Genomic DNA, 27,393 nt, shown 5'->3' on the forward strand with positions numbered 1-27,393 from the left:
ATCAATTACAGCAGTGTGCTTTTGTCCTTTGATTTGCTTCCTCACAAGCACTTTTAGTCTTGAAGCTTCTTTAAACAAAGGAGCCCATGCATAGAATCATAGAATGGTTAGGGTTGGAAAGGACCTTAAGATCATCAAGTTCCAACCCCCCTGCCATGGGCAGGGACACCTCACACTAAACCAGGTCACCCAAGGCTTTGTCCAACCTGGCTTTGAACACTGCCAAGGATGGAGCATTCACAACCTCCCTGGGCAACCCATTCCAGTGCCTTACCATCCTAACAGGAAATAATTTCCTCCTTATATCCAATCTAAACTTCCCCTGTTTAAGTTTTAACCCATTACCCCTTGTCCTGTCACTACAGTCACTAATGAAGTGTCCTTCCCCAGCATCCTTATAGGCCCCCTTCAGATACTGGAAGGCTGCTATGAGGTCTCCATGCAGCCTTCTCTTCTCCAGGCTGAACAGCCCCAACTCCCTCAGCCTATCTTCATACGGGAGGTGCTCCAGTCCCCTGATCATCCTCGTGGCCTCCTCTGGACTTTTTCCAACAGTTCCATGTCCTTTTTATGTTGAGGACACCAGAACTGCACACAATACTCCAGGTGAGGTCTCACGAGAGCAGAGTAGAGGGGCAGGATCACCTCCTTCGACCTGCTGGTCCCACTCCTTTTGATGCACATCAGTAAACTCTTTAGATGAAACTAAACTGTTGCTGTGCAGAGAAAAACTGAGGTGTCTGTCAGCTCCACAGACAAGAGGCTATCCACAAACGTGCTTTTTGTGTTGAAACTTTGAGAACCCATGTTTCTGATAGCTTTGAGATATGGTTGAGTAAAGTGAAGGCTCCAAAGTGTTGAAGTTGAAAGCTTTGTACTCCCCTTATTTTGTGAAATCCAGCAGCAGTTTGTGAAACTGAAGTAGCAGCAAAGCTGGGAGTGGCTCTTAAAAACTTCGTCTCTTCACTTTTAGCTGCCAGTTAAAAGCTGAGAAGTATGAGTTTCCAAAATACTGTAGCTTTTTAGATGCGTAAGTAAATGTTTTGTGTTTTGTTTTAATACTGATGTTAGCATGCAGCTGGTGTTGTTGCTGTACTGGAGACTACCTCCTCTCTGATGGGGGAAGGCATCCCCTCCTTTGAAATCCTGTCTTCTTCTTCTGGCTCACTTCATCAAAACCAGGTTTTATTCTTTTACTCTTTGAACCCCTGCTGGCCTTCTTGCTTCTGCATTTACCAAGGCCCACAGGATGTTCATTGGGTACCCACATGCATCCACACTGCAGATGAACAAGATTAATTCACCTGTAGACTGACGCCGCAGGAGCCAGGGTGGTGGCCAAGATGAGGTTGAAGCTGTTTATATTACATTACTGTTGTGCAGCCAAGAGAGGTAAACTTCCATTTAGTCGCAAAGCACCGCTCCCTTTCCTGGCAGGCAGGACTGAGGCATATTCCGTGCAAACCTCGTTTGGAGAGGTTGGCAGTACTGACCCCTGCAAGCACACAGTGTCTCTGAAGCAGCACCGTAAGCCTCTGCTTTGTGTGCTGGTGCATGAGTCATTATAGTTTGTGCTTCTAGATCAATAATTGAAGCAGATTAGGAAGAAGATACTTGCTATATAACAACATTTTGAAGCTATTTCTGCATGAAATCAGATTGGTTTTATTAGTTTCAGTGCTAGATAATTTTTAATATAATTTTGGATTTGTTACCTTCACAGTCCTCAGAGAGCCCCCTCATTTGCTCCGCAGCCTGAGACCTGATAGTAAAACACTGCAGGGAGTATTTGGCTAAAGATAACTCTAGCTTGTGTTACAGCTTCAAACACATTTTGGTCTTGAATGTGCCCAGGGATAGAAATATTTATACATTATTTCTACCTATCTCTTCTGTTTTCCTGCCAGCCAAAAATGGACAAAGTTGAGGCTGTTGTTGCAAATGCAGATACAGAATTTCCTGACCTGACATAAGCTATTCACTTTGCACTTAAACATTCATATTAAACGTCTTTCCGCAGGTAATGCTTTTTTAATAGGAAGGAGAGCAAACACACCACCACCAACAGCCACTCAGCAGTGCCTTTTTCCTTGTCACCTTTGTTTAGGCAATTTGATGAGACAGTAAAATACCTACGTATTCGATTTTGTGTACATACGGTAGCCATAAAAATGGGCAGTGGCTGTTCTCAGCAGTGAATGGCCCTTTCTTATGAATGATAATCAGGAAGTTTCTCTGCTTCTCAGAATGAAAACTGGGCCTTCTGGCACAAACAAGTAAACCCTTCTGTGCATGGACCTATGACACTGAAGCAGTCAGCAACTTCCAGCCAGGGAATTATGAAACAGCTGGATAATGTGTAGCTACTTCCTTGTAAACTGCTTGAGTTCTCTCAGGATTGAGCTGTTGTTTTAAAATATGCTATTGTAGTTCAAAGCAAAATGCTGTAAGCTCAAGAAGCTTGTAGCAGAGTTCAAAATATGCTGACTTTTAGGAGCCTGAAGTGCCATTCAAAGAAATTTTTCCATAATACAGGAAGTCCATGTGTGACAATATTCCACTGTTGCTGTCTGTATTAAATAGGGTTGCATAGATAGGTTGCTGTTGGCATTTAACACTGTGTCAGTTACAATTTCCATTATTAGCATTGATGTTCTTTATGTTTCGAAGTGTAGAGAGTATTTAAGGCTACCTAGTATTCTCTGTGAACTTGCTCTTGATCTTCTCTCATGTCTGGCTTTCATGTTCTTTGCAAACTCAGCCCATAATTAGCACAATCTTTATATGAACACAGCTGCCTGTTTAGAGGGGGCTGTACTCTGAATCTCATGTTATAATCTTTTGTATGGACTGAAATTACACATGGGCACACCTCCCCCTTATTTCTGAATGGTGTTTAGTAACATTTGAAATTAAGCTTTGTTTCAGCTGTGGTTATGTTGGAACTTGTGTACAACAAATGCCAAACAAGACATTTAAATATAGCTGTAGGTGCTATGTTGTTGGTTAAACACAGACAACTCCTCCCTTCTTTTGTCCTATGGGAATATATCCCAAAGGGGGATGATTGGCTGTAAGACCCCTGGAGATCGCTGAAGCCCCTTTTCACCTTGCCTGTTTGGCCAAAGTGGTGTTGCATAGATGCCTTTTGTTCAGTGTAGGAGGTAGCTTCAAACACCGCTTCATGTAAGGCATCTTCCTGAGTTATAGCAGTGGCTGTTTCAGCAGTTTCTTGGATTCTGCTCTACAATTTAGGTTATCCTCCTAAGTGAGGAGGAGGAATAGAGACATTCTTTGCTGTCCTGCTTGTAGGACCTGCCTGTTCTTGGGACTTGACTGTGCTTCCAGGCTGTTGGTTCATCACTTAATATGAACTAACTTTGTGCTCCTTCAAGAGAAAACAATGAAGAGATGCTTACAGGACTGGCCATCTTCCTGGAAGCCCCAGCAGATGTGCTGTGCTGTGACCCCAAGACAATCTTAATCAAGCATCGCCTCAGTCAGAACTAGCAGCCCATGGAGATGAGAGGATGTTCTATAGAAAGCTTGGGGAAAAGAAGAGCAGGATTAAAGTGGAGAAATCTTCTAGCCTTGATTCTTCCCCCTGGCACTCCAGAAATATGTCTGTATCTGCAGATAAAGTAGCTGAAGGGCCCTCGAAAACAGGCAGTGCTTTTCCTCCCTTTATGCTCATTTGCAACTCTCACATGAAAGGTAGTACACCAAATGGGCATCAGGACAGCTATCTCTCTTGGCATGCAAAGAGTGGGTTTGGAAGTCTCCCTTGTCCTGTCTGGACAAAAGGACAAAACCAGCTCAGGACCAACAGTCTGCAGAAGCTGGGCTAGGCTGTGTTCTGCTGGTCCAGCCCAGTGATGGTATAGGCCCTGCTCATCGGTAGCTTGTATATGAGTAGGAGTATTTTCAGGAACTTTGGCTGTACACACAGATCACAGCATTCAGATCACTTCTAACAGTGGCAAGCTTTCACAAGTCTGGCTGAAACAGCAACTCTGTCTGAGTGTGGTTGGATTGCCTGTTACTTGCTGTAATGTGGTGTCTTTCCTGTCCCTCCTGCAGGTGGTTTGAGCAGTTTGTGATGCAGTGGCTGGATGAAAATGAAGATGTTTCCTTAGAATTCCTGCATGGTGCTCTGGAGAGAGATAAAAAAGATGGGGTACGTAAGTCACTCTGAGTGGAGGACACTGACATCTTTCAGTGCCCAGAACCAAACACCAGCACTGTAAATTCAGCTGTCATGCAAATGGAGGGTGCAGCTCTTTCTGCTTACTTAACAACTGGGAAACTCATTTCTTTTAGGACTTTTCTGTGCAGGTCAAAAAGAGCTGTTTAATGGCAAGGTGAATATAATTCCTTTATGTCTGTTCTGTTCTACTGCTGTTAATCTGTCAAGCAGATTAACAGGGAGGTGTTCTCTCATCTCTCCTCTGTTTATGAGAGGTAATTGAAATATAAGGCACTTTGCACATACTTAGTCATGCAGTGAGAAAGTGACCTTAATCCACTGACAGACTGATCTTACTCTTAATTAGCTGAGTATTCCCAGTGGAGAGCAAGAGCTTTCCCATGTGCTCAGTGACTGTTGGTGCTGTAGCCTGTGAAGCTAATGTAGGCATTCACTCTAAATTTTAAGAAGATCTAAAAAAAGCTCTTCACTCTGTCCATCTTTCGTCATCAACTGACAGGCAAGCTGTGCACATTAAAGGTCTCAGCATCATGCTGCATTTCCTTGGTACTTGTCATGTCATAGTTAGTGAAGGACAGTGAACTTGTAATCAGATAGAATTGGCTGTTTAGCTCCTCTGGGCCTTTTTGAGAGTTTTTGACTAAATCTGAGGAAAATGTAGGGTTTGGTAAAGTTGTCCTGCCTCCAACACAGCAGATAATGGAGACATCCATGAAATGGGTGTATTTCAGATCTTTCCTTTTGAGAATGACTCCTTGTACTTCTGTTTTAGTTCCAGCAAACATCCGAGCATGCTCTGTTCTCCTGCTCAGTGGTGGATGTCTTCACCCAGCTCAATCAGAGCTTTGAGATCATTAAGAAGCTGGAGTGCCCAGACCCTGTCATTGTTGCTCATTATAATAGGAGGTTTGCTAAGGTAATACCTTCAATATCCATCTGTTTATTTTCCCTTAGTGGGATGCAAAACAGTATGATGGTTTTTTTTTCATTTTATTTTCTGGAGTTCTCCTGCAGTGATAGAGAACAAGTAACAGTGATCACACCTTATCTTCACAGACTATTGGGAAAGTGCTGATGCAGTATGCTGACATTCTCTCCAAGACCTTCCAGTCCTACTGTTCCAAGGAGAAACTGGTGAGTTGTGCTGAACTTCTTTTCTGCCCTGAGGAATCACATAATTATCCTGATGAAACCAAGTTTCTCACATTGCATCTGACCATGTTGATGGTGTGAATATTTTCATACTGTTTTTATCATCATTCATGTACTTTGCAGATTGAATTGTGTCTTGGCCATAAAATAATACTAGGTCTTGAAGATGATCTGCAGGGCTTGGAAGTTGTCAGGTCCCCTGGAAATCAGCTTCCACTATGCCTGTCTGGGTTGTGTGACAGAAAGATGATTGAAAAAAAAAGGCTCTGTTGATCTGGTAGTCAGCAGCACCCTTGGTTTACTGTTGTCTCCATCTAATTGCTCTTTAGTCCTGAATTCAGTAAAATTCAGTGTATTAAATAAAACAGAGCCTTACATTTTTGAACCTTGGGTTTGTCCTGTGCTGGTTTTGCTGTCTCCCACACCTGTACTGGGGATGTAGCTGCAGAGGGAAGTCTATTGCTTAGGCTGCTCTTGACTATGGCTCTCAGGCTTGGCCTGGGAGGACCCATATGTGTCTCTGAAGCAGCTTTGGCTGGCAGCTCCCCTTCTGATACTGGGTGTAAACCACTCACGATAGCGTATGGCAGAATTAAGAGGCTGAATGTGACACAGCTTGGACTCTGGCAAAGCATGGCAGGAGCTGCAGAGACTAAAACTTCATCCTGACACCCTTTTATAAAGCTGAGGATGAAGAAGCAACAGCAGAGATTTCCTCATCTGGGGTTTCTGGAACTGGCTGTCCCATTTCAAGCTGGATTAAAAAATGACTTGTGCTGAAATCTGTGCATACCCTACCTGCTTTTTGACTCTCAGATCTGGTGGTACTTGGGGAAGGGTGGTGAGGCACAGACTGTACCACTGGTGAAAATATGTCAGCATCCTAGGCAGTAACAGGCACTTGCTTTTGTCCCTTCAGCCCTGCATCCTGATGAATAACGTCCAACAACTGAGGGTGCAGCTAGAGAAGATGTTTGAAGCCATGGGTGGTAAAGAGGTAAGAGCGCTAAGAGGCTGAGAATTACTCATTCCCAATGCGCTGTTACTAGGTTACTTGCATCATACTGGTTTTTGAAGACTGTACTCATAAGGAGGGCCCTGTCACATCTGGCACTATAATAAATGTGAGGGGACAGCCATGCCTGAACACTTTTCAACTAAATTTGTCATAAGATGGAGGAGCAAATGTTTTGAAGCACAGAACAGCAGGGAGTAGGAAAGAGAAGGCTACATACTGTGATTACATGAACTGGATGTGGGCATGGTGGTTTCACAAGATTCTACAGACAGGTCAGAGAACTGTTGACATGGAATCATTTTACATGGCATATAAATATGGAACCTTTGGCACTAAATGTCCAATATCTAGTATATTGCAGACATGCAAATAATAATTCTGTACTCATGTATCTATTTATCCTGAGATGGCCATTTTTACAGAAATATGGGTTTTTTCCCCCAGGTCACTGTTTCTGATATAATCAGTGCGTATTCATTTATTTATTTATTTATTTTCTCTCTTCTTTTTTCTTTGCTTTTCAAGATTCAGGAAGATGAAGAAAAAGCTGCTGATGCTGATGTTAGGAAAAAATAATTTTCAAAGCCTAAGTGCATTTCCTTTATTTGTCTTGTGGTAGAGCCTGTGCTATGACCTGTATGCCAAGAGAAAAGTCAGCTTTGCTGATGGGCAGCACAGTTTTTGCCTGTATTGCTGTTTTGCATCATTCTTGTGCTCAGTGGCAGAATTCTATGAGGTGGCGAAAATCTCAACAAATAGATTTACCCTGTGAGGCAAAGAAAAACCGCTGTCATTCTTTCACATGTGATTCATTTTCTGAGTGAAATTGCTTCCTAATTTCTCAACAATCCCAATTTCAGAGCCCTGCATCAAGAACTAGCATTATAGGCACCCAGCTGTAATAGCAGAGGTAGCTAAATGCTCATTTTTTCTCAGGGAAAAATAAGCTTGTGATGAAATGGTCTTTGAAGTGGTTTATAAAGTTATAATCCATATACACTTGATTTCCCCTGAGGAATCAATTTGCTACTATTTTCCCTACTGGTGGCCATTAAGTAGGGTTTTCCTGTATTTTAAATTGAAAATACCACCTGGTACAGTGTTATGTAGGATAAGAAAAAAAGCATTTATCAAGGCTGATGACTGCTTTTCCTAGCCTAGACCTCTTGTCTGCATTCTGCCCTTCAAAACCTTTTTCAAGAGGTGTAAGTAAGGTAGAGCAGATGTAATGAGTCCAGTATTTCTCCTGTACTGTGGAATCAAAAGAAAAGGGGGAGAGAAACCCAGGCTGCAAATAGTAAAACCCACAGAAACAAATCTGGCAAACATGCTAGGAAGCTGGGTTTTGGAAGTGATTTTTCTTCTTTTCTTTCCAAATGCTGATTGTCTACTTCATTAGGCTGCCGCTGATCACTAGAAATAAATTGTGCTGTGTTAGGCACCTATGTTATTTGCTATCCCCAGGGGTTTCCCTCTCAGTGACTATGTAGTACTTTGCTTCTTGACTTGAAACCTGCCAGGTTCTGTGTTTTGCTAGAGTAAATGAGGTCTTGTCCTAGTTTGAGTAGCCCTTTTTCTGATGCAGATTGAAACTGAGTAACAATTGGTGAAACGACTTTGAAAATAGAACATGTAGGCAAACATGCTGCTGGAAATATATCTGTGGGTTTTACCACACGGTACCTTGCACAAGCGATATCCTGACTGCTCTGCTCAAAAAGGAACTGCTTCCTTGGGGAAGTAAGAAAATAGCACAGTGGTATGTCCTGCTTGTCTTGAGCTGTTCACCTTTTTGTGTTCCCAAAGATGTTGTTGAGAACTAGATACCAAATATTCCGTTGTTCCTGTGGCAGAACGTTAGATGTACCATGTGTGAAGCCAGACCTTGGGGATTGGTTTGAGTTAATGTGTGTTTGTGGCTTCATCTGCTTCTGATTCACAGATCCATCTCCATCTAAAGCTGTAGCTATAGCACTGCACAGCTCTGGAAAGCTTTGAAACACTTCTGCTACCTAGTGCTCTTGGACAGTGGGTCCAAAACACACTCCTACAGAAATCCATTATCACTTATTCCCTTTTGCATCAAGGAAAATGAAAAGACAGGGCTTACCCATAGTCATCCTGCAGTGTAATAGCATAACGTGGAACAGAAGTGCTTGACAAGTACTGTTTCTTGAGATTGGGCTCCTGGGTATAGTGCCTTCCTTTACTTTTTCCTTCCTCCCCAGGTGAGGAATGGTACCTTTGCCCTCACTGAGTTTCCCAACTGTAGTACTTAGAAGGCACAGACAGTGCAAAAATTACCCAGCACGTCTGTGTTTAATGTGTTGACATCATATGCCTGTGAACATTACTAGTCAGAAATGACAGCAGCAGAGCTTTAGAGAGCTCTCTGGTGGGATTCTCTTGGGTCTGTGCTTGAGATCTCAAGGCGTATATATATATCGCACGTGCACGCTCAGAAAGAGGTATCTTAAATGATTTTTAAGATTTATACTTGTTTCCCTTCTGAGCTGTGTTGATCTCACGGGATCAAAACAGCTTTACTGTACTTCAGTAGCATTCTCAGACATTCCTGAAACATGTTTTGAAAAGCCAGTGGTTATGAAGTGGCAGGTAGCGTTAAAAGCATAATGAGCAGTGGAATTGCAGTATGAGTCCTTGATACCTTTTGAAATCTTTTCTTCTTCTGAATAATCTCCAATGCACCCACAGAATGGAGACTGTAATTTAGCTCTGTGCTGATGGGGGCTATGTAGATTTCATTGCTAGTGTTTGCCTGAACTTGGCCCCATTTATTTAATTATTCATACATTATCTAATAAAACCTAATGTGACCTGCATTTTCTACCTACCTCTGCAGTTCTCCTGCAGACTTCACTGTGCTTTGCACACTGTCCCTGACACCAGCATAAGCATTTTCTCATTTTGCTTGAGAGAAATGGCTTTCTGCAATCCATTATTTTGTTTTGCTTTTCCTAAATGATGAACTCATGACACTGAAGTTAAAAGGTGCTGTACTGCATTGCCCACTGCTGGAGTTTGAATGTGTTACGGGAGCCTAGTTTAATACATTTCTGCACTTCCTTTTTTTTCCCAAAGCATGAGAGGTGAGTATCAGAGACAAGCACTGCCTAAGGAACCCAAGGAATTAGCAGCAGATTGTCATCATACAATTTTCATGCCTTTGGTTTCAAGCTAATCTGTACAATTAATGCTTCAGGAGACTGTCCTCTTAATGCTCAGCCGGGTTAGCCCATGTTCTAAATCCTAAGTTAGCCACCTGAATAACAAATTTCAGGACTGCTTAGGAACTGCCAAGACTTGACAGGAATGTTCTCAAAGGATTTGCTGTATCTATTTGATGACTCCTCTTTAGCATCCCGCATACCATGGCTAAGGCCACCATAGTATTTGAGAAGCTGTCAGCTGTTGTTTGGATTCAGTATTTCATATTACTCTTGAATCCTATAGGAAAGTGGGGATGAAAATTCAGTGCAAGTGAGTCCCTAAAGGGAGACTGGATCAGTTGAAGTCCTGCCTCACAGTTGCAGAGAGGAGCTCCCAGGGGCTAGTGGAAGGGGGCAGGACAAGAATCAGCAACTTCAGGCCTGAGGCACATGAACTCTGTAACTTGCATAAAGCTAAAATAGGAGAGCAGGGCAAAATTCTCTAACTGCTGATGTGTCACATCAGACCTGATGATTTCACGGGTTCTCTGGCTTTAAGATTAACATCTTCAACCTTCTAGAAGGCAAAAGCTGTTTCTACAGCTACAGATGAGCATTCCAGTTCTGGTTACACACCAGTGTATGTAGAAACCAAAGAACTAATGACATCTCTTGGGAAGCTTGGAAGCCCATCACAGCAAATTCTAAGACTCATGGGTTCCATTTCATCCATGACTGTAGTGGAAGATCAACCTAAATTGAAGTTCATAGTGCTGTGCACCATCAGATTAGCAAGGAGCTTGAGGTTCCAGCCCTGAATGTGCTTATATGAGACTTGAAGGTTCAGATTCTCTGCAGTGCCAAGTCCCAGCTCTTTTCAGAAAATTAAGAGGGCCTTGCTTTCTTTCCTGAGATGTAAATACAGGGTTACCTCTTCCCTCTTTACCTGCACCTCCATTTTCTGTATCACACAGTTAGTCTCAACCACAGAGCTGCAGCTGCACCAGCCATTGTTTCCCCTGGAATTTAAGCACTTGCTCAGAGATCAAAAGCCACCTTGCTGTGGGTACTGTCCCATGTTTTGCACAGAGAACTTTTCATTAGCTTTCTTCCTCTGAATCATCTCTGATACACCCACAAAATGGAGATCATAAGCCTGCTTGAGCTCCAGCTTCTGATAGAAATGGTTTGGACATGACATATGGCAGTGACCCAATTGCCTAACACTGCTTCCTGCTTTACCAACCAGATTCATTGTGCATTCCAAGTAGCATGTTCTGCTATCAGCAGTAGCTGATATGCATAGAATCCATTGGCTGAGCAGCAACAGCAAAACATACGCTGTGTCATTTGAGCAGTGTTATCAGTGCTTCACTGTATTGGCAAAAAATTGTTTGCAGTTACATCACATGCTGCAGGGAACTCTGTAACTGGCATGTAATTGATATATGTGAAACAGTAGTACACACTTACCAGCACCTTCCTAATGGACTTAAATCACACTCAGGTAATTCCCTGAAATTTACTTTGCTAATGCCAAAGCTTTAATGATCAGTAATGTATTATGTGGACTCCTCCTTTCATTGTAGCAGTTGCTCAGAAGACAACAGCCTTTCTAGGATGACAGATGATTTGGTGGATACTTAATCAGAATTCCTGCCACCAGGGTTTGGCTTCCTGAGGGTGAGGCTGGGCACCTCAAAGTTAAATCTGGGTTGCCAGTCTTGCCACTTGCACCCAGAGAGCTGTAAGTAAGTGTTCTGGAGCAGAGGGTTCCTCACCCCACAGATAACGGAGCTCATCCCCTTAGCAAAGCATTGCTCCAGTTTCTTCGTAAATGAGGGCTATAAATAAGCCCTCGTTTTGCTCCCTAGGCAGTTTGCAGTCAACAAGTACAATAGGAAGGAGAAGCTTAGAGGTAGTTGGTGAGCTCTCCATGTCGCCTCAGAGTAAAGCTAGTCATTAATTGCATGGTTCACGAGCAATGGCAAGTTGTTGATCCTGACCTTAAATATCCTCTAGACCATGCATCTGATAGCTTATAAAGATGTAGAAGTAAATAGTGAGGATTAGGTGTCATACGCCAAATTCTCCTGGCTTTTTTTTTTTCCCCAGCTGGAAAAGAAGTTACTCAAAACATTTTGATGAATCATGAGCTGGTGCTGCCTCAAATCACCCAAAAAGGGCCAAAATCAGAGGACTGTTCAGTGCCATTAATTTTAGATAGCAAACCAGACAGCTTGTGACTCGTTCTCCCTTTACACAGTAGAAGGGAAGGATTAATGTAGGGGCAAGACAAGCCACCACCAACAGATGGTGTTTTTGTTTTGTTACCTAAAAGCTTGGCTAGAATGACTGGTGATTGGCACGTTTGGCCTCCTTCTGCCTTCTTACAGCAAGGGAGTTAGAAAAGTAACAGGAATGCAGATTCACTTTAATAAAGCAAAAATAATCAGAGCTAGCAATGCCGAAAGTTATGAGGCTGAAATAAATCATTTGCTTGGAGATTTTTTTAATTATTTTTAAAATTCTGGTCCAGGAATTTCATTAGCACAGGTTCAAATGCCTAATGGAGTCAGTTTTCCATGCCAGCTTACAACAGGAAAATGAACAGATCAGATTCCAAATCCCTTAAGGGTTGTCTTTCTCTGACAGATGCTGACGAATACGAAGAGGGCTTCTGAATATACTGAATATAGAATACTGAATATAGAATTGGGAACTCCTGTCATGTTCACATCCTGTATATGTGGATATACCATAAAAATCTAAACTGATTTTTAACCACTGTACTGGCATCTGGCTCATTACGTTTGTAAATAGATGCTCTGCCTTAGAGGTAAGGGCTGAAGCTCTGAATGCCAAATGCAAACATTTCTGGAAGGTCTTTGTTTTACAAGCAGCTTGCCTGCTTGCATACAAAGGCAAATCTGTTTTACAAGTTACTTTTCCAGAGCAAATGTTCCTAAAGCATTAAATATGTAGTTTATGTAAACATACAGGTAAGTTACCCAAAAGTGGCTCTTCCGAGGCTGGAGGAATCAGTACAGCTGGAATACAGGGCACCGCTGAATGTAAAAGCAGGTGGCTTTGGGCAAGCACATTCTTACACAATGTGCCAAGGTGTCAGCAGCACCCATGTAGTACTTGGGCACTCTTTTTTGTTTCTTTTGTGAAGTCTCCCCTGAACAACTGCATACAAAAAGCTGCCTTGCTCCATGTGAGAGTAGAGCTGCTTGTGCTCAATACCCATGGCTGAGATTATGCTTTCCAAAAGTGATCAGTGCACAATTCCTGCTGTTATGCTGTGGCCACGTTTTCAAAATAGCTGGGCTCCAGTCTTCTGAGAGCAGTGGCTGGGTCAGTCTTCAGTTTGAACACTTGACAGGAGGGTGGAAGGTGAAATAGCGCCTTTCAAGGCTGTGAATGGACAAATGCACAAGTAAATAACATAACAGTCTGAAAATCCCTCTCTCCTATACTTACAGGAGTGAAGTGACCCATGAGCCCAAGATAATGCACAGTGCTTGGTTCCTCAGCCTGCTTTCTCTGTTCATGTTCACTTTCTTTCTCAACTTTACAAATACCAGTAAAGGTATCAAAGGATATTGGAGACTGGCTGTTGCTGATTTCATAGCTTCTGTAACAGCAGCAGGCAGTGGAGGAGAGCATCCTAGCTAGCAGAGTCCAGTGGTGGTAGTTCACCTGCATATTGAAGTGCCCTGCACAGTGAAGAGCACTGTGAAGGGCAGCAGACTGTCCTCTGAGTTCAAGCTAAGTTCTCCTCTTTATCCACAGTTGGATGCAGAAGCAAGTGACCATCTCAAAGAGCTCCAGGTGAAGCTGAACAATGTTTTGGATGAGCTGAGTGCTGTGTTTGGTAACAGGTGAGTATAATGAGGTCCCTGTCCTTGAAGCATTCCTTTCTTTTGCCTAATCTCATTCAGTCTGATTAAGAAGAGAAAAGACACTCCTGTCAACTGCATTATATTTTTCTTTTTGTCATAAATTCATGGTCTTTCAAATACTAAGACCATCTAAAGAAGTGAGAAATGTTTTATAGAGTCTCTCCTTTCTGTAGTGCTTTCCCCAGAAATGTGACATGGAGATCTCTCAACTGTGAAATGTATTTGAATTACATAGAGTGGATTTTTTTCTGTAAGTAGTGCTTGTCAGTAACAGAAGTGCCTGCTTCTTTATTGCTCAGAAAGCAGTTTCCAGCTCAGCATTTATGGAGCAACATTCCTGTTTAAACGTTGTGCTCTAAGTGTATGAAACAGTTGACTGATTTCTGAGGTCCTTTCCAACCCTAACTGTTCTATGATTCTATGATTGTTAAATGAATATTGGAATAGAAATGAAACAGGTTTAGAATTTGAAATTGACCTGTTCTGTGTGAATGGTGTTTTGTGATGTTTCAAAGGGAGGAGCTCTTTAAAGTATTGCCAGAGTAATTAATGGCAATTAAGTTTTATTGCAAATCATGTTACTGTTTACCTGGGGATAAAAATATACTTGACTTCATAATAATTTTGTAGTGAACCATGAAAGACATCAATTAAGCAAGATCTAGTAATACAGGGCTCCCAAATGATCTTCAAAGGCAACCACTTTTCAAGATAAACCCCATTCATTTCAAGTGGTGGTTTATAACGAGATTAATGCAGGCATGAACCGTAGTGTAGCTGAAATGTGGGCAAGAGGAATAAAGCAAATTGTACCAACTTGGCCTCCTGCAGCCTACAGATTTGCAGTACTTATGACCAAAAACCGCACTGTGGGATTTGTCAGCGACTATTTGTATTTTAGCACACAGGGCTAAGTAGGGAGATAAGAGAGAAGTTCCCATTACCATGGATGCTATAGCAAGAAATTGAGAGATTCAAACTGTAGCTGAATTGAATTGATAAGGTTCATAATTAGATGGAGGACGAGAGAGAAATCGTAATTAAGGGATGGTTTTTGTTATCTGAAACCTGTCTCCATGGTGCACTGTTAAAAGACAATTAGGGTACAATCTTGACATTTGCAAATATGATTTAAAGAGATTATTCAGTATCAGCATACATACCAGCGAGTGTTTAAGAGAGATGTGCTGGCAAGAGATTTAGCCAGTCAGACGGCTCAGATGCTTTGCTTATTCCTTTGTAGTAATAGGGAATGAAAAGCAGAGCTGTGGTTTACTGTATAAGTGGGATCTTCTGAAGGATGTAAATGTGGGGATGTAAGACACATATCCACAATATTCTGTGCAGAGTCTGTAAGCAGTTGTTCTGCCACACTGTGTGCACCTGAAGCTGCAGATCTTAACTTTTCTTCATCTGTGTGAGATAATTGCACCTGCTGGAAAAGCAGCATGTATCTCCAGAGCCTCACCACCCTTGTGCTGAGAGAGGGTTATGTCTGGACACAGGAGCTTTTCCTGCTTTGAAGAATATCATGGAGAAAAGTAGCCTCAAGGTGGTTTATACTACATGCAGTAGCTGCTGTTTTGTTCTTGGCGGCTGTAGGAGGGAAGGAGGGAATTCCTGTGGGAACAGGCAGCAGAAGGCTCTGTCTTGACAGCACAGGTGAGGTTGTCTTTTAACTTGCTGCTGCCAAGGGCTCCTGTTGAACTCTACATCTGCACGAGTTTCACTTTCAAGTGAACCTGTCGCCACAGTAATGGGTTTAGCATTTTTCACTATTTTGCCTCATGTTAACTTTTATCTTTTACGGAATTCTGTTACTTTCCTTCCCCTGACTGGGGGTTTACAGCATCTTGAAGGAGGCCCCTACAACTAATGCAATATGTGGGAGAACTGTGGGGTGATATTAACCTATAACAGAACAGGCACTGTCAGCAGTACAGGAAATACTGTTGGCATCTGGTACTGTTTTATTTTATGTGACTTACACCTCTGGTTAAGCTGTCATTGTAGCCACAACTGGCTGCTGCAAGCCACTCTCCTCTAGAAGTGCAGAAAGTGGAAGCAGTGTGTGGAGACAACTCTGGAATTGCTGTCTGGAATTGCTCTTGTGAAAGGCAGTCTAGAAATGAGCAAGAGGGACCATGAGGGTGGAGGTGGCAGTACAGGAGGGGAGAGAAGTGACTGACTGAGTGGAGAAGGGAGGTGAGAGCTTCAGGACAGAGGGGTTTATGCTAGTACCCAGCCCAAGGATGTCCAAGGTGGCTCACACAGCCACTTATTCCAGTCTAAAGCTGACTTCCAAACCTGTGTACCTGCCCTTAAATCTTTACCCTAGCTGCTAACACTGACTTCTTTTCCTGATTTCAAGCCCCTGTGCTGTTAGTGGATAGCTAAATGTCACTTACAATCCCTGTTGTTAGTAACTGTTCTTCTAAATGTCAAAGCATTTTCCTTTATTCACTGAGCTGATATGTTGACAGCTGTGCTGATCTAGTCATCATTATTAACCATATATTATTTCATTTTGAATATCCTTTTAGCAGTACAAGATAGGAAAATAACTGTGCTTTGATGCCTTGCATGTCACTTCATTACAGTGACGCTGCTCATTGCACAGCTGAGCTCCATATCCCATTTTGACACTTTGATAGAGCATAGATTGTATGGCAGTGGACTGGTTTCTGTTGGTGCCTGTCTTCAGGCTGTCTCTATTATTTTAAAGACTTATCTTACGATGGGTCATACCAGATCGCTGCCGATGGATTCCTGGGTGCACAGAGTCGTGCATGCCTTGTGCCCTTGTTCCATATGGTACCCCAGTCTTTGTGGTAACAAGCTATGTAGAAAGCAAAGATACAGCACAGTGCTTTGAGCAAAGAAAAGCAGTGTTTCTAGAAAACAGGAAAGGAACATTTCTTTTTGCAGGTGAATGAATAAACTCCTCTCAAATGTGAGTGTGTCTCATGTTAGAGGTGGTAGGCTGTTTGTGGATGATGGGCATAGGAACTGGAGACCGTGCCCCTTGGTAACAAATATAGTAAGGAAATGAGCAGCAAATCTCAGGAAGGAAGAGTGTGTAAATGAGTGCGTGGTTTATGGACTTGCAGTATTTTACCTTATGTACTAGAGCTGAGATCTGTTCCACTGATAATCTTGTTTTTGCATCTCTCCTATCTATTCAGCTTTCAGACTCGTATTGATGAGTGTGTCAAGCAAATGTCTGATATCCTCTGTCAAGTGAAAGGGACAGGAAATGTTGCTGCTAATGCCAGAAACACAGTTGCACAAGATGCAGATAATGTCCTGAGGCCCTTGATGGATTTCCTGGATGGAAAGTAAGGGAGTGTTCAAATACATGTTACACATACAGTGCATCAGATTGGGAACAGGAAGGGGGGAAGGAAAAATAGTTTCACATTCTTGAATTGTTCTTGAGATGTCCAGCCTCCAAATTTTCGGTAAGAATTAATGACTTTTCTTCCCATATCTGCCTCTCTTTTATGCCATGGATTACCTCTTCAGCCTTCATTGAGTGTCAGAGCACACTCTGTTCTCCTTTCTCCCTCTGGCAATTATAGCAATCAGCAAAACACACGGCTGATCAGGTAGTGGGAAAGACTGAAATTCTGAATTTACTAGCTATATATTGTTTTCCTATACAAATTGCACAGTATCCTATTAGCAAACTTATTGCAAACCATACTTACACATGAGATAGTTACACTACTCGGTATCCCAGTCATGTAAGCGTGTTTGTTCTAGTCATACCTGATGCTATTCTGACTAGAAAATGAGCTTCTGAACTATGTGATGTATATAAGCTTGATCCATTGCTTTAATTAACTGTTGCTATTAGCACCACGCAGTGTGATTCAGCTGTACAGGGGCTTTTTTTGGCTAACTGCACATAATTCTCATCAGCTAAGCCTTGAACTACAAAGAAAAATAGTTTTTAATCGCTGTAGAAGTTAAACTTCTTGCTGATGCACAGCAATTCTTTATTTTGAAAATGGTGGCCAGCAATTTTCATAATAAATGGTGCTATAGATGCGAAGCTTCATGAGTTTAAAATAAGGTTTTTTCATTGCTCTTTGTATTGATTGTCCTGTCTTTCTTTTGGGTCATTATATTGTAAGTGTCTGCAGGAATCATTACATCTAGGAGCTTTTCATTTGGGTGTTTTCCATGCATGCCTTCACAAATCCTCAGAAACCTCCTTCCTTTGTATCACTGGGAACTCGATATGCTACAGACCTTTCATCCAGATGTGGAGGAAGTAATATTGATTATGATGATCTGAGCTTGGATTATTTTCTTTTCTCCTATGCAGGAGAGGCTTTTTAGATGTTTTCTGCATCCTACCCACATCAGTCTTGTCTCTGTTCAGCTTTGTTAATTTGCTGTCTAACCAGATATGGGAAGAAGGGAAGCCTGGGAGAAGATGTTACACAATGCAGAAGAGTCTACTATTGCCTGTGCACTGCTGCTGACTGCAGAGTTCCTATATCGTAGCATTCCCAGTGTGATTCCCAGTAAATGCCAAAATCTAACAATAATTTCAAAGAAGACTCTAGCATTTCTTGGCCTTTTTGATAGTCTGTACAATAACAAAGGAGGAATAACTAAAGAGATAAAGCAGAACTTCTTTATGTAAAAAGGCATGGATAAACATATGGCAGGCGATTGGTGGTGGATATAATTGGCACAAAATACAGAGAAGTCCAAGAAATACTTCAAGGTGGTTATAGATGTGGGAGATTTAGAGATTTCAGCAGCTGTCAGAAGCTGTGCAAGAACTTTGTCTTAGCAGTCTGGGAAATATTAATTTAAGTATTCAACAAATACTTATTAACAACTAATAAGTATTCAACAAAAATCCTAATAAGCCCTTCAATTTAAACCTTATTATGCTATATTTGTTTGTAATTTTTCCCTATATATGCTGTAAACCCAATACATCAGCAAGTATCTTGTTAAAGGGAACTAGTTCAATGGTACGTGCTCTCATGTGGCATATTCCCAACCACCGTAACTTCGTGATGCCTTCTGCAATCCCAGGCCAATAAATAGAAATGGTTGAGATCATAAATGCCATTAATTCCTATTAGCCAGACATCTTCAGTGTTAGAACCCAAATGGTGAAAACAGGCTGCACTTTATGAAAAGGGAAGATTTTTACCCTTAAAGCAGTCATTATGATGAACTGCTTTGGATGGGACACTGATTCTCCTATACACATCTCCTGTTCCCTGTAAATTGCATTCCTTGAACTTACTCGGTTCTTTCTCTCTCCCTGCAGCCTGACACTGTTTGCAACCGTGTGTGAAAAGACAGTGTTGAAGAGGGTGCTGAAAGAGCTCTGGAGGGTAGTAATGAATACCATGGAGAAGCTGATTGTGCTGCCTCCTCTGACAGATCATACGGTAAAGCATTTTCTCCTTCCTGACTCATAGCAGAAAGTGTCGCCATTGCCTGTGTAACTCATCTCCTTGTCCTAATGAGTCATCTGTCCAGGTAGATTTGCTTGCATGTAGCCCACTCAAGGATGGAAAAATATGTCTGTAACCTGGTGAAGGAAGAGAGCAGCTCTATTTATAGTAGGCTTGCAAAATACAGAGCATACTAAAAAAAAAAACCCAACAATTAAAAATCCATGATCCAAAAGGAGTTGCCATCAAGTATATCAAACCACACTGATTAGGGATTTGCAGTCCTTTAAACAGAGCTGAGGATGTGGGATTATTGGGCAGTTAGTGTTGTCCTCATGGCGTTAGATCAGCACCTGTAAACTTTTTCCTCATTATGTCATCTGTTCAAGTGTCTCTCTGGAAAGATGTGGTTGATTTAGGCTTGCTTTTTAACGACACAACCTCCCATTTTGCCCCCCAGAAGGCTTCCTCATCGGTATGGGCTGGCACGATTTCTGTGTCTCTTATGGTGGGGAATTGGAAGCATGTCCAGATAGCTGGCCTTCAAAAGCAGTCTTTTATATAATTGTTCAGCTGTGTGGATGTGCTGAATGAATGTGTGTTATGAATGTAGTGATGCTTTTAACAATGGAAGATTAACTCTTCCCCAATTTTGAGAAACCATAGAAACTGTTTAAATGTTACTCATGCATGCCCAGCTGCTCTGCGGAATGACACAGTTGGAGGCAGTGTGAAGTCTGGGTTATAGCCTCATTATTTGGAGGTGATCCAGAACTTCTCTTCGTCAATGTGTTGGAGTAAACTTTTGGTCTGTGGCTTATTTATACTGATGTATTTTTTTTCCCCAGGACTGGTTAGAACATCAGTGTTTTCACTGTTCAATAGTTGCCTGTATATTTTGAGTGGACTTCTTGGGTTGCAGTGTCTGGAGAATTGATGCAAACCTGCATCTTGCAGTAGGTGTTTCTTGTTCTGAGAGGGAAAGCCTTTGTCTCTGGCCTTGATGCTGACAGCTTTAAACAAAACTGCTGAGATGCAGTGTGCTGTCATACCTGCTAGGCATAAAATTAGCATGAGGTGTAATTTGCTAAAGACTGCTTGCTCTGAGCTCGGGTTTGGAGTAATCATTTCTGCTTGCCTTTTTGATTTATAAAGGAGAAAAAAAAATCTAAATTTAAGAGGATGAAATTTCTTTTTCTCAGTTGAATTGTTGCAAAATGGAGTCTTTTAGGACAGGTGATAAAATCATCATGTAAGAGCAGCATTAACATGTCGCCTTCACAATTGAGGCACTGAGATCAAGGGCCTTGGAGTGAACCAGGGAGGAGCTGCCTGAGCTTTATATATGCTAGTTTTGAATTTTAAAGGCAGAGTGGGAGATTGATTCAGTGCTTGCATCATGAAGAAGGCAGTAACTGTGAGCAGCCAATTCTCCCAATCTGCAGGACGTTGCTATAAGCCACTTCGATTTTTATGGGTTTTTTTCTTTAACAAAGTGTCTTTGTTCCCATCACTTCAGTTTCAAAATGAGAAGCAATTTTTGTGTAATGAAGTGCATCCTCAGCTGTCTGAAATAATGAAGAATACTCATAGCTGGATTTTCAGCTGTCTAATCAATTGTATCTTAGTGAGGAGGTTGAACAAGTCCAGACTGGAGAAGAGTTGCTATTTCAGAAAGGTGTTTGTGAGCAGCGCAATGATTAAACTGGCCTTGTCTGCAGTCCTTGAGCAGGCTACCTGTGGCGAGGCGCTTGATGGGCTGCAAGAGCAGAGAGCTACTTCTGCTGTCCCCTGAGATGTAGTGATTTATCCTGTCGCCTCCAGATTTTCATCATCCTTAGCAGTGAAGAGTGTCAGGGCAAGACAATGCACATCAGACTCGGAAAGAGCCCCAGGCACTTTAACTCACTTACCCTCAGCCCTCAGCAATAGAAACCCTAGTGTTGCCTCTCCATGCTTGAAGGACACTGAATGGCAATTTTCCTCCTAAAACTCCTCTGCAGGCCTTAAGTAGTGGGGGATATTCATAGTAGGAGACATTCCCTTTTATAGAATATTTGCTCTACTTTCTGTAGAACTGATAGAGGTGCAAAAGCATTTTTGATGGTGGTTGTGGAAAGCATACTTGGGTAGAGGGTTCCTGACACTCTGCAGTGTGTCTCACTTGTTGCTTGCATTGCTGTCACTGCACAATGCTTTAATTCCTTTTACTCTCCAGACCGATCTATTCCAACTAAATTTTCCTCCCTGTATCACACAGGGAAGAAAATCTGAGCTCCACTCTTCTGTTCTCTGCTGCTTCTGGAAGATTTTGTGTAGGGTGGGAGAGCAGTCAGGTACTGCCCAATCCCAATGGGGATGGGGCAATTTGACAGCCTCCCACCCTGACTACCTGAGCTGCAGGTCCCCTTAATGACTTTCAGATGAGGCTTCTCCTCTCTGAGCATTGACTGCTGTGGGTTGTGAGATTAGGAGCAACATGATCTCCAGTAACTCACAGTTCACAGCTAGTTTTAAGTAAAGACCGACATTTAATTCAAGGTCTCTGTCATGGGTGAGTGGATATGCAAACACAGCCCTCTGGGAATCTTTATTTTGGGGTTCTGTGCACAACATTCTGGGATATTAATTAACTAATTAACACTCTGGATTAGTTATGCATTTCTTTCTCCTTTGCTGCTTCGGACAAAAGTATAGTTTTGCCATCAGTGACTAGTCTGGTCAGTAAAGGGTTGCTAAATTTACACTGGAGCCTCTCCTTTATATATCTCACATAGTACACTGCAGCCATTCACGTGAGGCTCCATTTGTGCTTGCTCCTGCTGTGCTTTTTTTCTGCTTGTCAGACTTCACTAAATGAGAACGTGGTCCAAGATAAGAAAATTTTCTTAAAGCTGTGGACAGATTTCACACATGAATTCCGAATTGGCTGTTCTTCAAGCTCATCTGCAAGCAGCACCACTCCAGACCTATTCTGTGCTGGTGGAGAGGGTGGCTTTAAGAGGTTTTCTGAAACCTTTCTTAACTTGCATTAGTTTAAATGAAGCCTCCCCCTTGCGCTAGCTAGGAACAGGAAAGTCTAAGACTGTCTTTGTGATGAGGAGGAAAAGCTTTCTTATCATTAAATGAAATGATGGTCTGTGAACTGCACATGTGCCCAGGTCTCTGTACTGACAGGTAATTATTTTCCCTTTTTCATCCCCCCTTTTAAGCCTGTTTCCTCAGAGTTTAATACAGAGTTCCCAACAGCTAAAAAATAGTCTTAATTCTTAATAGGTTGCAGTGAACATTGCCTGATGATAAAGTTTTTTAAATGAACTTAAATGCTGCTAATGAACAAACACATCTCGTTGTTGAATATAGGAATTAAATCTGGGAAAGGAATGTACCAGATGAAACTAGGTTGGATTGGTATGTCTCAGTGTGTACTCAGCCTGAGTAATAGTATGCTTTCCAAAAAGGATTGGATTTCAAAAGACTTGCAAGCAGGCTTCTGTTTCCTAAGTTTGTCTGTTAGCAATAGGACAGTTAGGCTGTGAGAGTCTGAGCCTCTTGTAATATAAACCAGTGTAGTTCTGCTGGGGTTTAGCAATTAGTCAGTTGATAATCCTCCTCTAAATGCTTTCCCTGAGGGGGGCAAAAGCAGACTATTAACAAGGAATTTGTTATCTTTGTATTATGGAGTACGGTTGTTTTTCATGTTTCCAACAAGATTAGGAAGGTAAAAGTAATTTTACAGGAAGAACCAGGAAAAGCAGCACTGATGTCTGTCCCCTTTTGAGATATGTTTGCCACAGAGCGAGGCAGAAGCAATTTATAAGGACTTCTTTTTTCCTTATATTCTACCCTTGAAATTTGAATCAATTCTGTTGCAGGCAACTTTTCTCAAAACTAACTGGTATTTAAGTTTAGTTGTTTTTCATTCCCTAGGGGTGCACCAGGAATAAATGTTGTCTGTAGAGCTTTATGATATGTTTTGCATGAATAAACCATTTTTTTTGAGGAGGTATAGAATCTTGTTTACAAAAATGCCATTTGTCAGAGGAAGAAGCTGTCCAGATTTTTGTTAGATGTTACTAGCACTGATGACAAACTCAGTATAAGAGTAAAAGAATTTCTCCTTGCAAACACATTGACAGAGATTGACACTGATTGATGAGGATTTTCTTAGTGGGCAAGGAGTGATTAGTAGTTATGAGCAGCTTTGTTCCTTGAAGTGTATCAAGTCACTGGGTATTGCTCAGTGTTACCCACCTGCCCTCCTTACGTGCCTAGGCTAGTTAATGTTGTTCAAATGTATATTAAAAAAAGGTGTCCAATGAACCATGAAAATTCTGTATAAGGTAAGTTAATTGTTAGTGTGTTTTGAGACTACTCACTTTTTCAAAATTCAGGTTATAAAAACTGTTTGGTTTTGTTTTGTTTGGGTTTTTTTTTTGTTGTCTCCTGCTTGGTCAACAGGCATGAAAACCTGCATTTTTAAGACCCATAAGTCAAACCTTGTGACCAGTCATACAGAACAGCAGGCACTGTATTTGGTGTGGCCCACAGTGAAATCTCTGTGTTCATCCTGCTAAGCAGTCATCTTAAACCTCTCTTGCTGGAAATACAGAGAATTTTGTACTCCTTCAGTTTAGAGTGTTGTACTCTTTAGTGCTACCTATTGGGTACTGGCAGCAAGTGAAGCTGCCAGTTTTATTTCAGAAGCTTTCCTTATGGGTGCATTGTCCTTGCTTGCACTTTTCTAGCATCCATGTCATCCCCCCCAAATTGTGAATTTAATCAAGAGTTTCTATTTAGGTACAAAGTCAATAATGTTTGTTCTGTATTGATTTGCATTCAACAAACATAAAAGGCTGAGGAACAGTGAGGGTTAGATGATGGTTACAGATTGAGCAGATCAAGAGATTGTCTGTGATTTCAGGTCACAGAGTCTTTTAATTTGAAGAAATTTCTGAAGCTGAAAAAACTAAAGAAAAAGTATCTCATCTAAAAATTCACTTCTGGATTGCTGTTGTAATGGGCAGAGGGTGTCCAGTGTCCCTAGAGTGGGTCTCAGTCTTTGCAGTGTTACATCTGTAAACTGTTTGCCTGCTTTCCATCTGTAAAAAGGTGCCTGCTACCTCTAGGAGCAGGTATGGTTTTTGCTGAGGGGAACCCATCAATATGGCTGATGTTAACTTTAATCATAGGGGAATAAAAAGAATCATTTCAGCAATGATCTTCGCACTTGAACCCAATTCCCTCTCCTCTACAAATGTGTGTATGGGTAGTTCCTGCTTCACAGAGTACTGACTTAAAAGGCAGCAAGTAAACAAACACTGAGGAAGACAGCAAAGAAAAACCCCAAGCTGAGTGACATAGGCAGGGGCAAAGAACAATATATTAATTCTGGGTTTACATCCTTCTTCATTACAGTTTGAGGAATTTTGGTGTTGGGAGTAGTTATGGCAGTTGTGGTTAAGTGGGATGGTGAAAAGCTGTTGAGATGAGAAGGGATGTTAAAGAAGAGGGAAGAAGGGCTGTGGAAAGGAAAGCTGTTCTTGCTGGAAGCCTGTGGGGAAAAGTGGTCCTCAGTCCTCATGGAGCCAGCAGTACCCAAATAAGATGAGCTTCATCTTCTCACAAGTGTTTTCTTGAGCAAAAAGACCCTAATGGAAAAGTGCTACCAGCAGTGTCTATCTCTGGAAGGTTATTTCAGGTATTTACCTGAGACATCCCCCAGGCACTTCTCAACTGACACTTGTGGTGACATTGACATGTACTTTAATGCTAGCCCCTAAAGACCAATTACAGTGGGGAGAGCCAAAGATCATCTTTGAGAGCTCAGCACTCCTGACATACTGAAGGGTTTCCTGAGAAAGATAGGGAAAGAGGGGAGATCTAATTGGGGAAGGGGTCACCAGTAGCTTTGTCTTGGTCCTAAAACCAAGCCCAGATTTTGTTCCCAGATTCATTCCCTAGAGGTGCACCTGGAATAAGAGCTGTCTGCAGAGCTCTGTGATATATTTTCCAGGAATAAGCAACTTTTTCTGGGTAGGTGTAGCATCTGACCAGCCTGAGAAGGATGAACTGGAGAGCAAAGTTTCATGATACGATAGATTCAGAATTTATAGCCACAATTACAGTAGGTTGGTGTTTTATACCAAATACAGTAATAGGCAGTAGTGTAAAAATCTGTTGTGCTAGAGTATGAGTGACTTGAAGCAAGATGTCTCATCATTGGGGTTTATCTCTCCTTTTTGTTTCTTCACTGGTCATACAGCATCAGTAAGCCACAGTGGGGGAAGAGAGTCATTGGCCAAGCTTTTGACATGCTGTAGTATTCTTCACTGGACTTTGTTTGCCACCCAGTTTTATTTCTGATCTCGTGTGCTTACTCCCACTCCAGTGGTTGGGCTCTACTTCTATAGAGATATTGTCATCAGTTGTGTGATTTTTTTGCTTTGGCCAGTCTAAGCTGTTGTAATGCTTGTGTAGACTTGAAATCCAAAGAAGCACTTGGAGACGAAGCCAGCACACTGACTTCACCCGTAGCCTGCGCCTTCCATTTGAAGGCATGTCCTCCTTAAACGGGTGGCTGCTGTAAGCAAGAGTGAACCAGTTAGCCTGATATTGTGCACCAAAATAGTGCTTGATGTGGTATCCACAGAAATTCCAGGTTTTATATTAGGTAATAAACTGGCAAGGAGTTGAATTGTGACTGGCCTTGGGGTGGTTATGTAAAGTTCTAGCTATGAACCGACTTGATTTGCTCAAAGGAAAAATATGCAAAGCTTGTTTATGATCTTTTTTTCACCCTCCTTTCTTTTCTAACTTCTCGCAATCATAGGGCACACAGTTGATTTTCAGTGCTGCTAAGGAGCTGGGACACTTGTCAAAGCTGAAGGTATTGTTCTGCATGGCTTGTGTTAACGTCCGTGTGTGTAAGTGTGGAAGTTTAGTAGCATGTAGCATGTCCTGTGCTTCCAGTGGTTTGTTGCTGAATGCAGTCATAGAGAAATGCCTTTAAATGCATTACATGTGCATTTAAATGCATTCTGCTAACATTAGTATTGTGTTAAACTGTTAAATTTTATTGTGAGTTTAATTACCCAAGTATTTTCTTCTGTAGCTACAGTATTCGGCATATATCGATTTAAAATTAAAAAGGCAGAGTTCATAGAATCACCGGATGGTTTCTGTTGGAAGGGACCTTAAAGCTCATTCAGTTCCAAACCCCTGCCACAGGCAGGGACACCTTCCACTAGAGCAGGTTGCTCCAGACGCCATCCAGCTTGGCCTTGAACACTTAATATCAAAGTTATCTGGCCAGTTCTTCTGTATCATCTCCATGTAGGAGATAAAAGGGAGTCCCTTATGTGATCCCAGTAATGAGAAACTGGTCAGAAAGATGATTGTGCTAGCTATTAATGAATTATATGAACTGTTACAAAAATAGCTGTTGCTTATGGAAGCGAGCCCGTGTCTGTAAATTCCTTCTGCGTGGGCTGTCTTTGCAGGCAAGCTGGCAATTAGCATGAAGGCTATGTTGATGTGTTCTGACAATGCATGACGTGACAGTGCATGACATGAGCATTACTAAGTGCATGCCACCTCATCTAACCTAATCAAGCATTAATTCATTGGTCACAAAGGGAATGGTATGAAAACAGTGACACCTTACAGCATTCAGATTGCACCGCGTTGTGGTTTGACTTGTGCTACACAGCAGATATTGTGCAAGGGGAGCACTAAATCTGAAGTGTCACAGGGCACAAACTGTGCAAAGTGCTGCAAGGAATACTGAGCTGAATGTGAACTCTGTCTCAGAGTGTGATCAGGGAAATCTTCCCACAGCAAAGGGCATTCTCCAAAGCGATTAGTGCAATTTCAAAATGCATTCATCTTCTCCCATAATTATTTTTTTTTGTCTTGTGCACTTATTACAGCTGTCTGTATAGGACTTCCTATTTCCCTTGCCCAGCAGCCATACATCACATGCATGTTTATGAGCCAGGACAGCGCATAACTCATTTTAGTGCTTATTAGCAATCCTAGTAAGTGATCTGGGCATGCAGGTGTGTCATTAGATGCACACAATCATTTTCTCCAGCTGCATTTTGAGGCTGTTATGTAGCAGCTAACACTGACATGAGGCAAACCTTCCAGTATGGTTCCCCAGGGGAATAGCTGTCACTTGTGCTGGGGGCAGCCCCATGCACTCCCACTGCCAGGCTGTCCTAACTGGTGACTCCCAAGGATTTCACTACCTCCACCATTTCCTGTGCTTGCAATGTTCTGTGTCGTTTGCATGGAAGGAATGGGGAGCAAGGAGCTGTGCAGCCAGCCTGGGAGAGTGGGAGCTGGACCACAGCCTCCAAACATGACTCCCTTTTCCTGTAAGTACCTGCATCCCCTTTAAAAAAAATCAGCAAGAATCCAGCATTTGGGGAAGGAGAAGCCATCCATACCTTCTGTGTGCACACCTCATGTCAAAGGGAGAGAGCTCTGAATTTGCTCCGTT

At 42.0% G+C, this 27,393-nt stretch overlaps 1 protein-coding gene across 9 annotated transcripts in view; it reads left to right on the plus strand.

Moving 5' to 3' along the window:
- The window catches only part of UNC13B (unc-13 homolog B), a 212,763-nt gene that overhangs the window by 171,447 nt on the left and 13,923 nt on the right, over positions 1-27,393 (plus strand). For 4 of the 9 annotated variants that reach the window (XM_061477266.1, XM_061477261.1, XM_061477263.1 and 1 more), the window contains 9 exons: positions 4,081-4,177; positions 4,980-5,123; positions 5,264-5,341; positions 6,279-6,356; positions 6,903-6,938; positions 13,346-13,434; positions 16,641-16,793; positions 18,758-18,881; positions 25,720-25,776. In XM_061477266.1, the coding sequence (XP_061333250.1) occupies positions 4,081-4,177; positions 4,980-5,123; positions 5,264-5,341; positions 6,279-6,356; positions 6,903-6,938; positions 13,346-13,434; positions 16,641-16,793; positions 18,758-18,881; positions 25,720-25,776 (856 nt within the window). The remainder of the gene's footprint in view (positions 1-4,080; positions 4,178-4,979; positions 5,124-5,263; positions 5,342-6,278; positions 6,357-6,902; positions 6,939-13,345; positions 13,435-16,640; positions 16,794-18,757; positions 18,882-25,719; positions 25,777-27,393) is intronic. The other 5 variants (XM_061477269.1, XM_061477267.1, XM_061477262.1 and 2 more) reach the window with 2 other exon arrangements.

Source organism: Pezoporus flaviventris, unplaced genomic scaffold, assembly GCF_033815535.1.
Source record: "Pezoporus flaviventris isolate CSIRO_AGI_PZ_B2104156 unplaced genomic scaffold, CSIRO_AGI_Pfla_v1 ptg000100l, whole genome shotgun sequence".
Classification (NCBI taxonomy): Eukaryota; Metazoa; Chordata; class Aves; order Psittaciformes; family Psittacidae; genus Pezoporus; species Pezoporus flaviventris.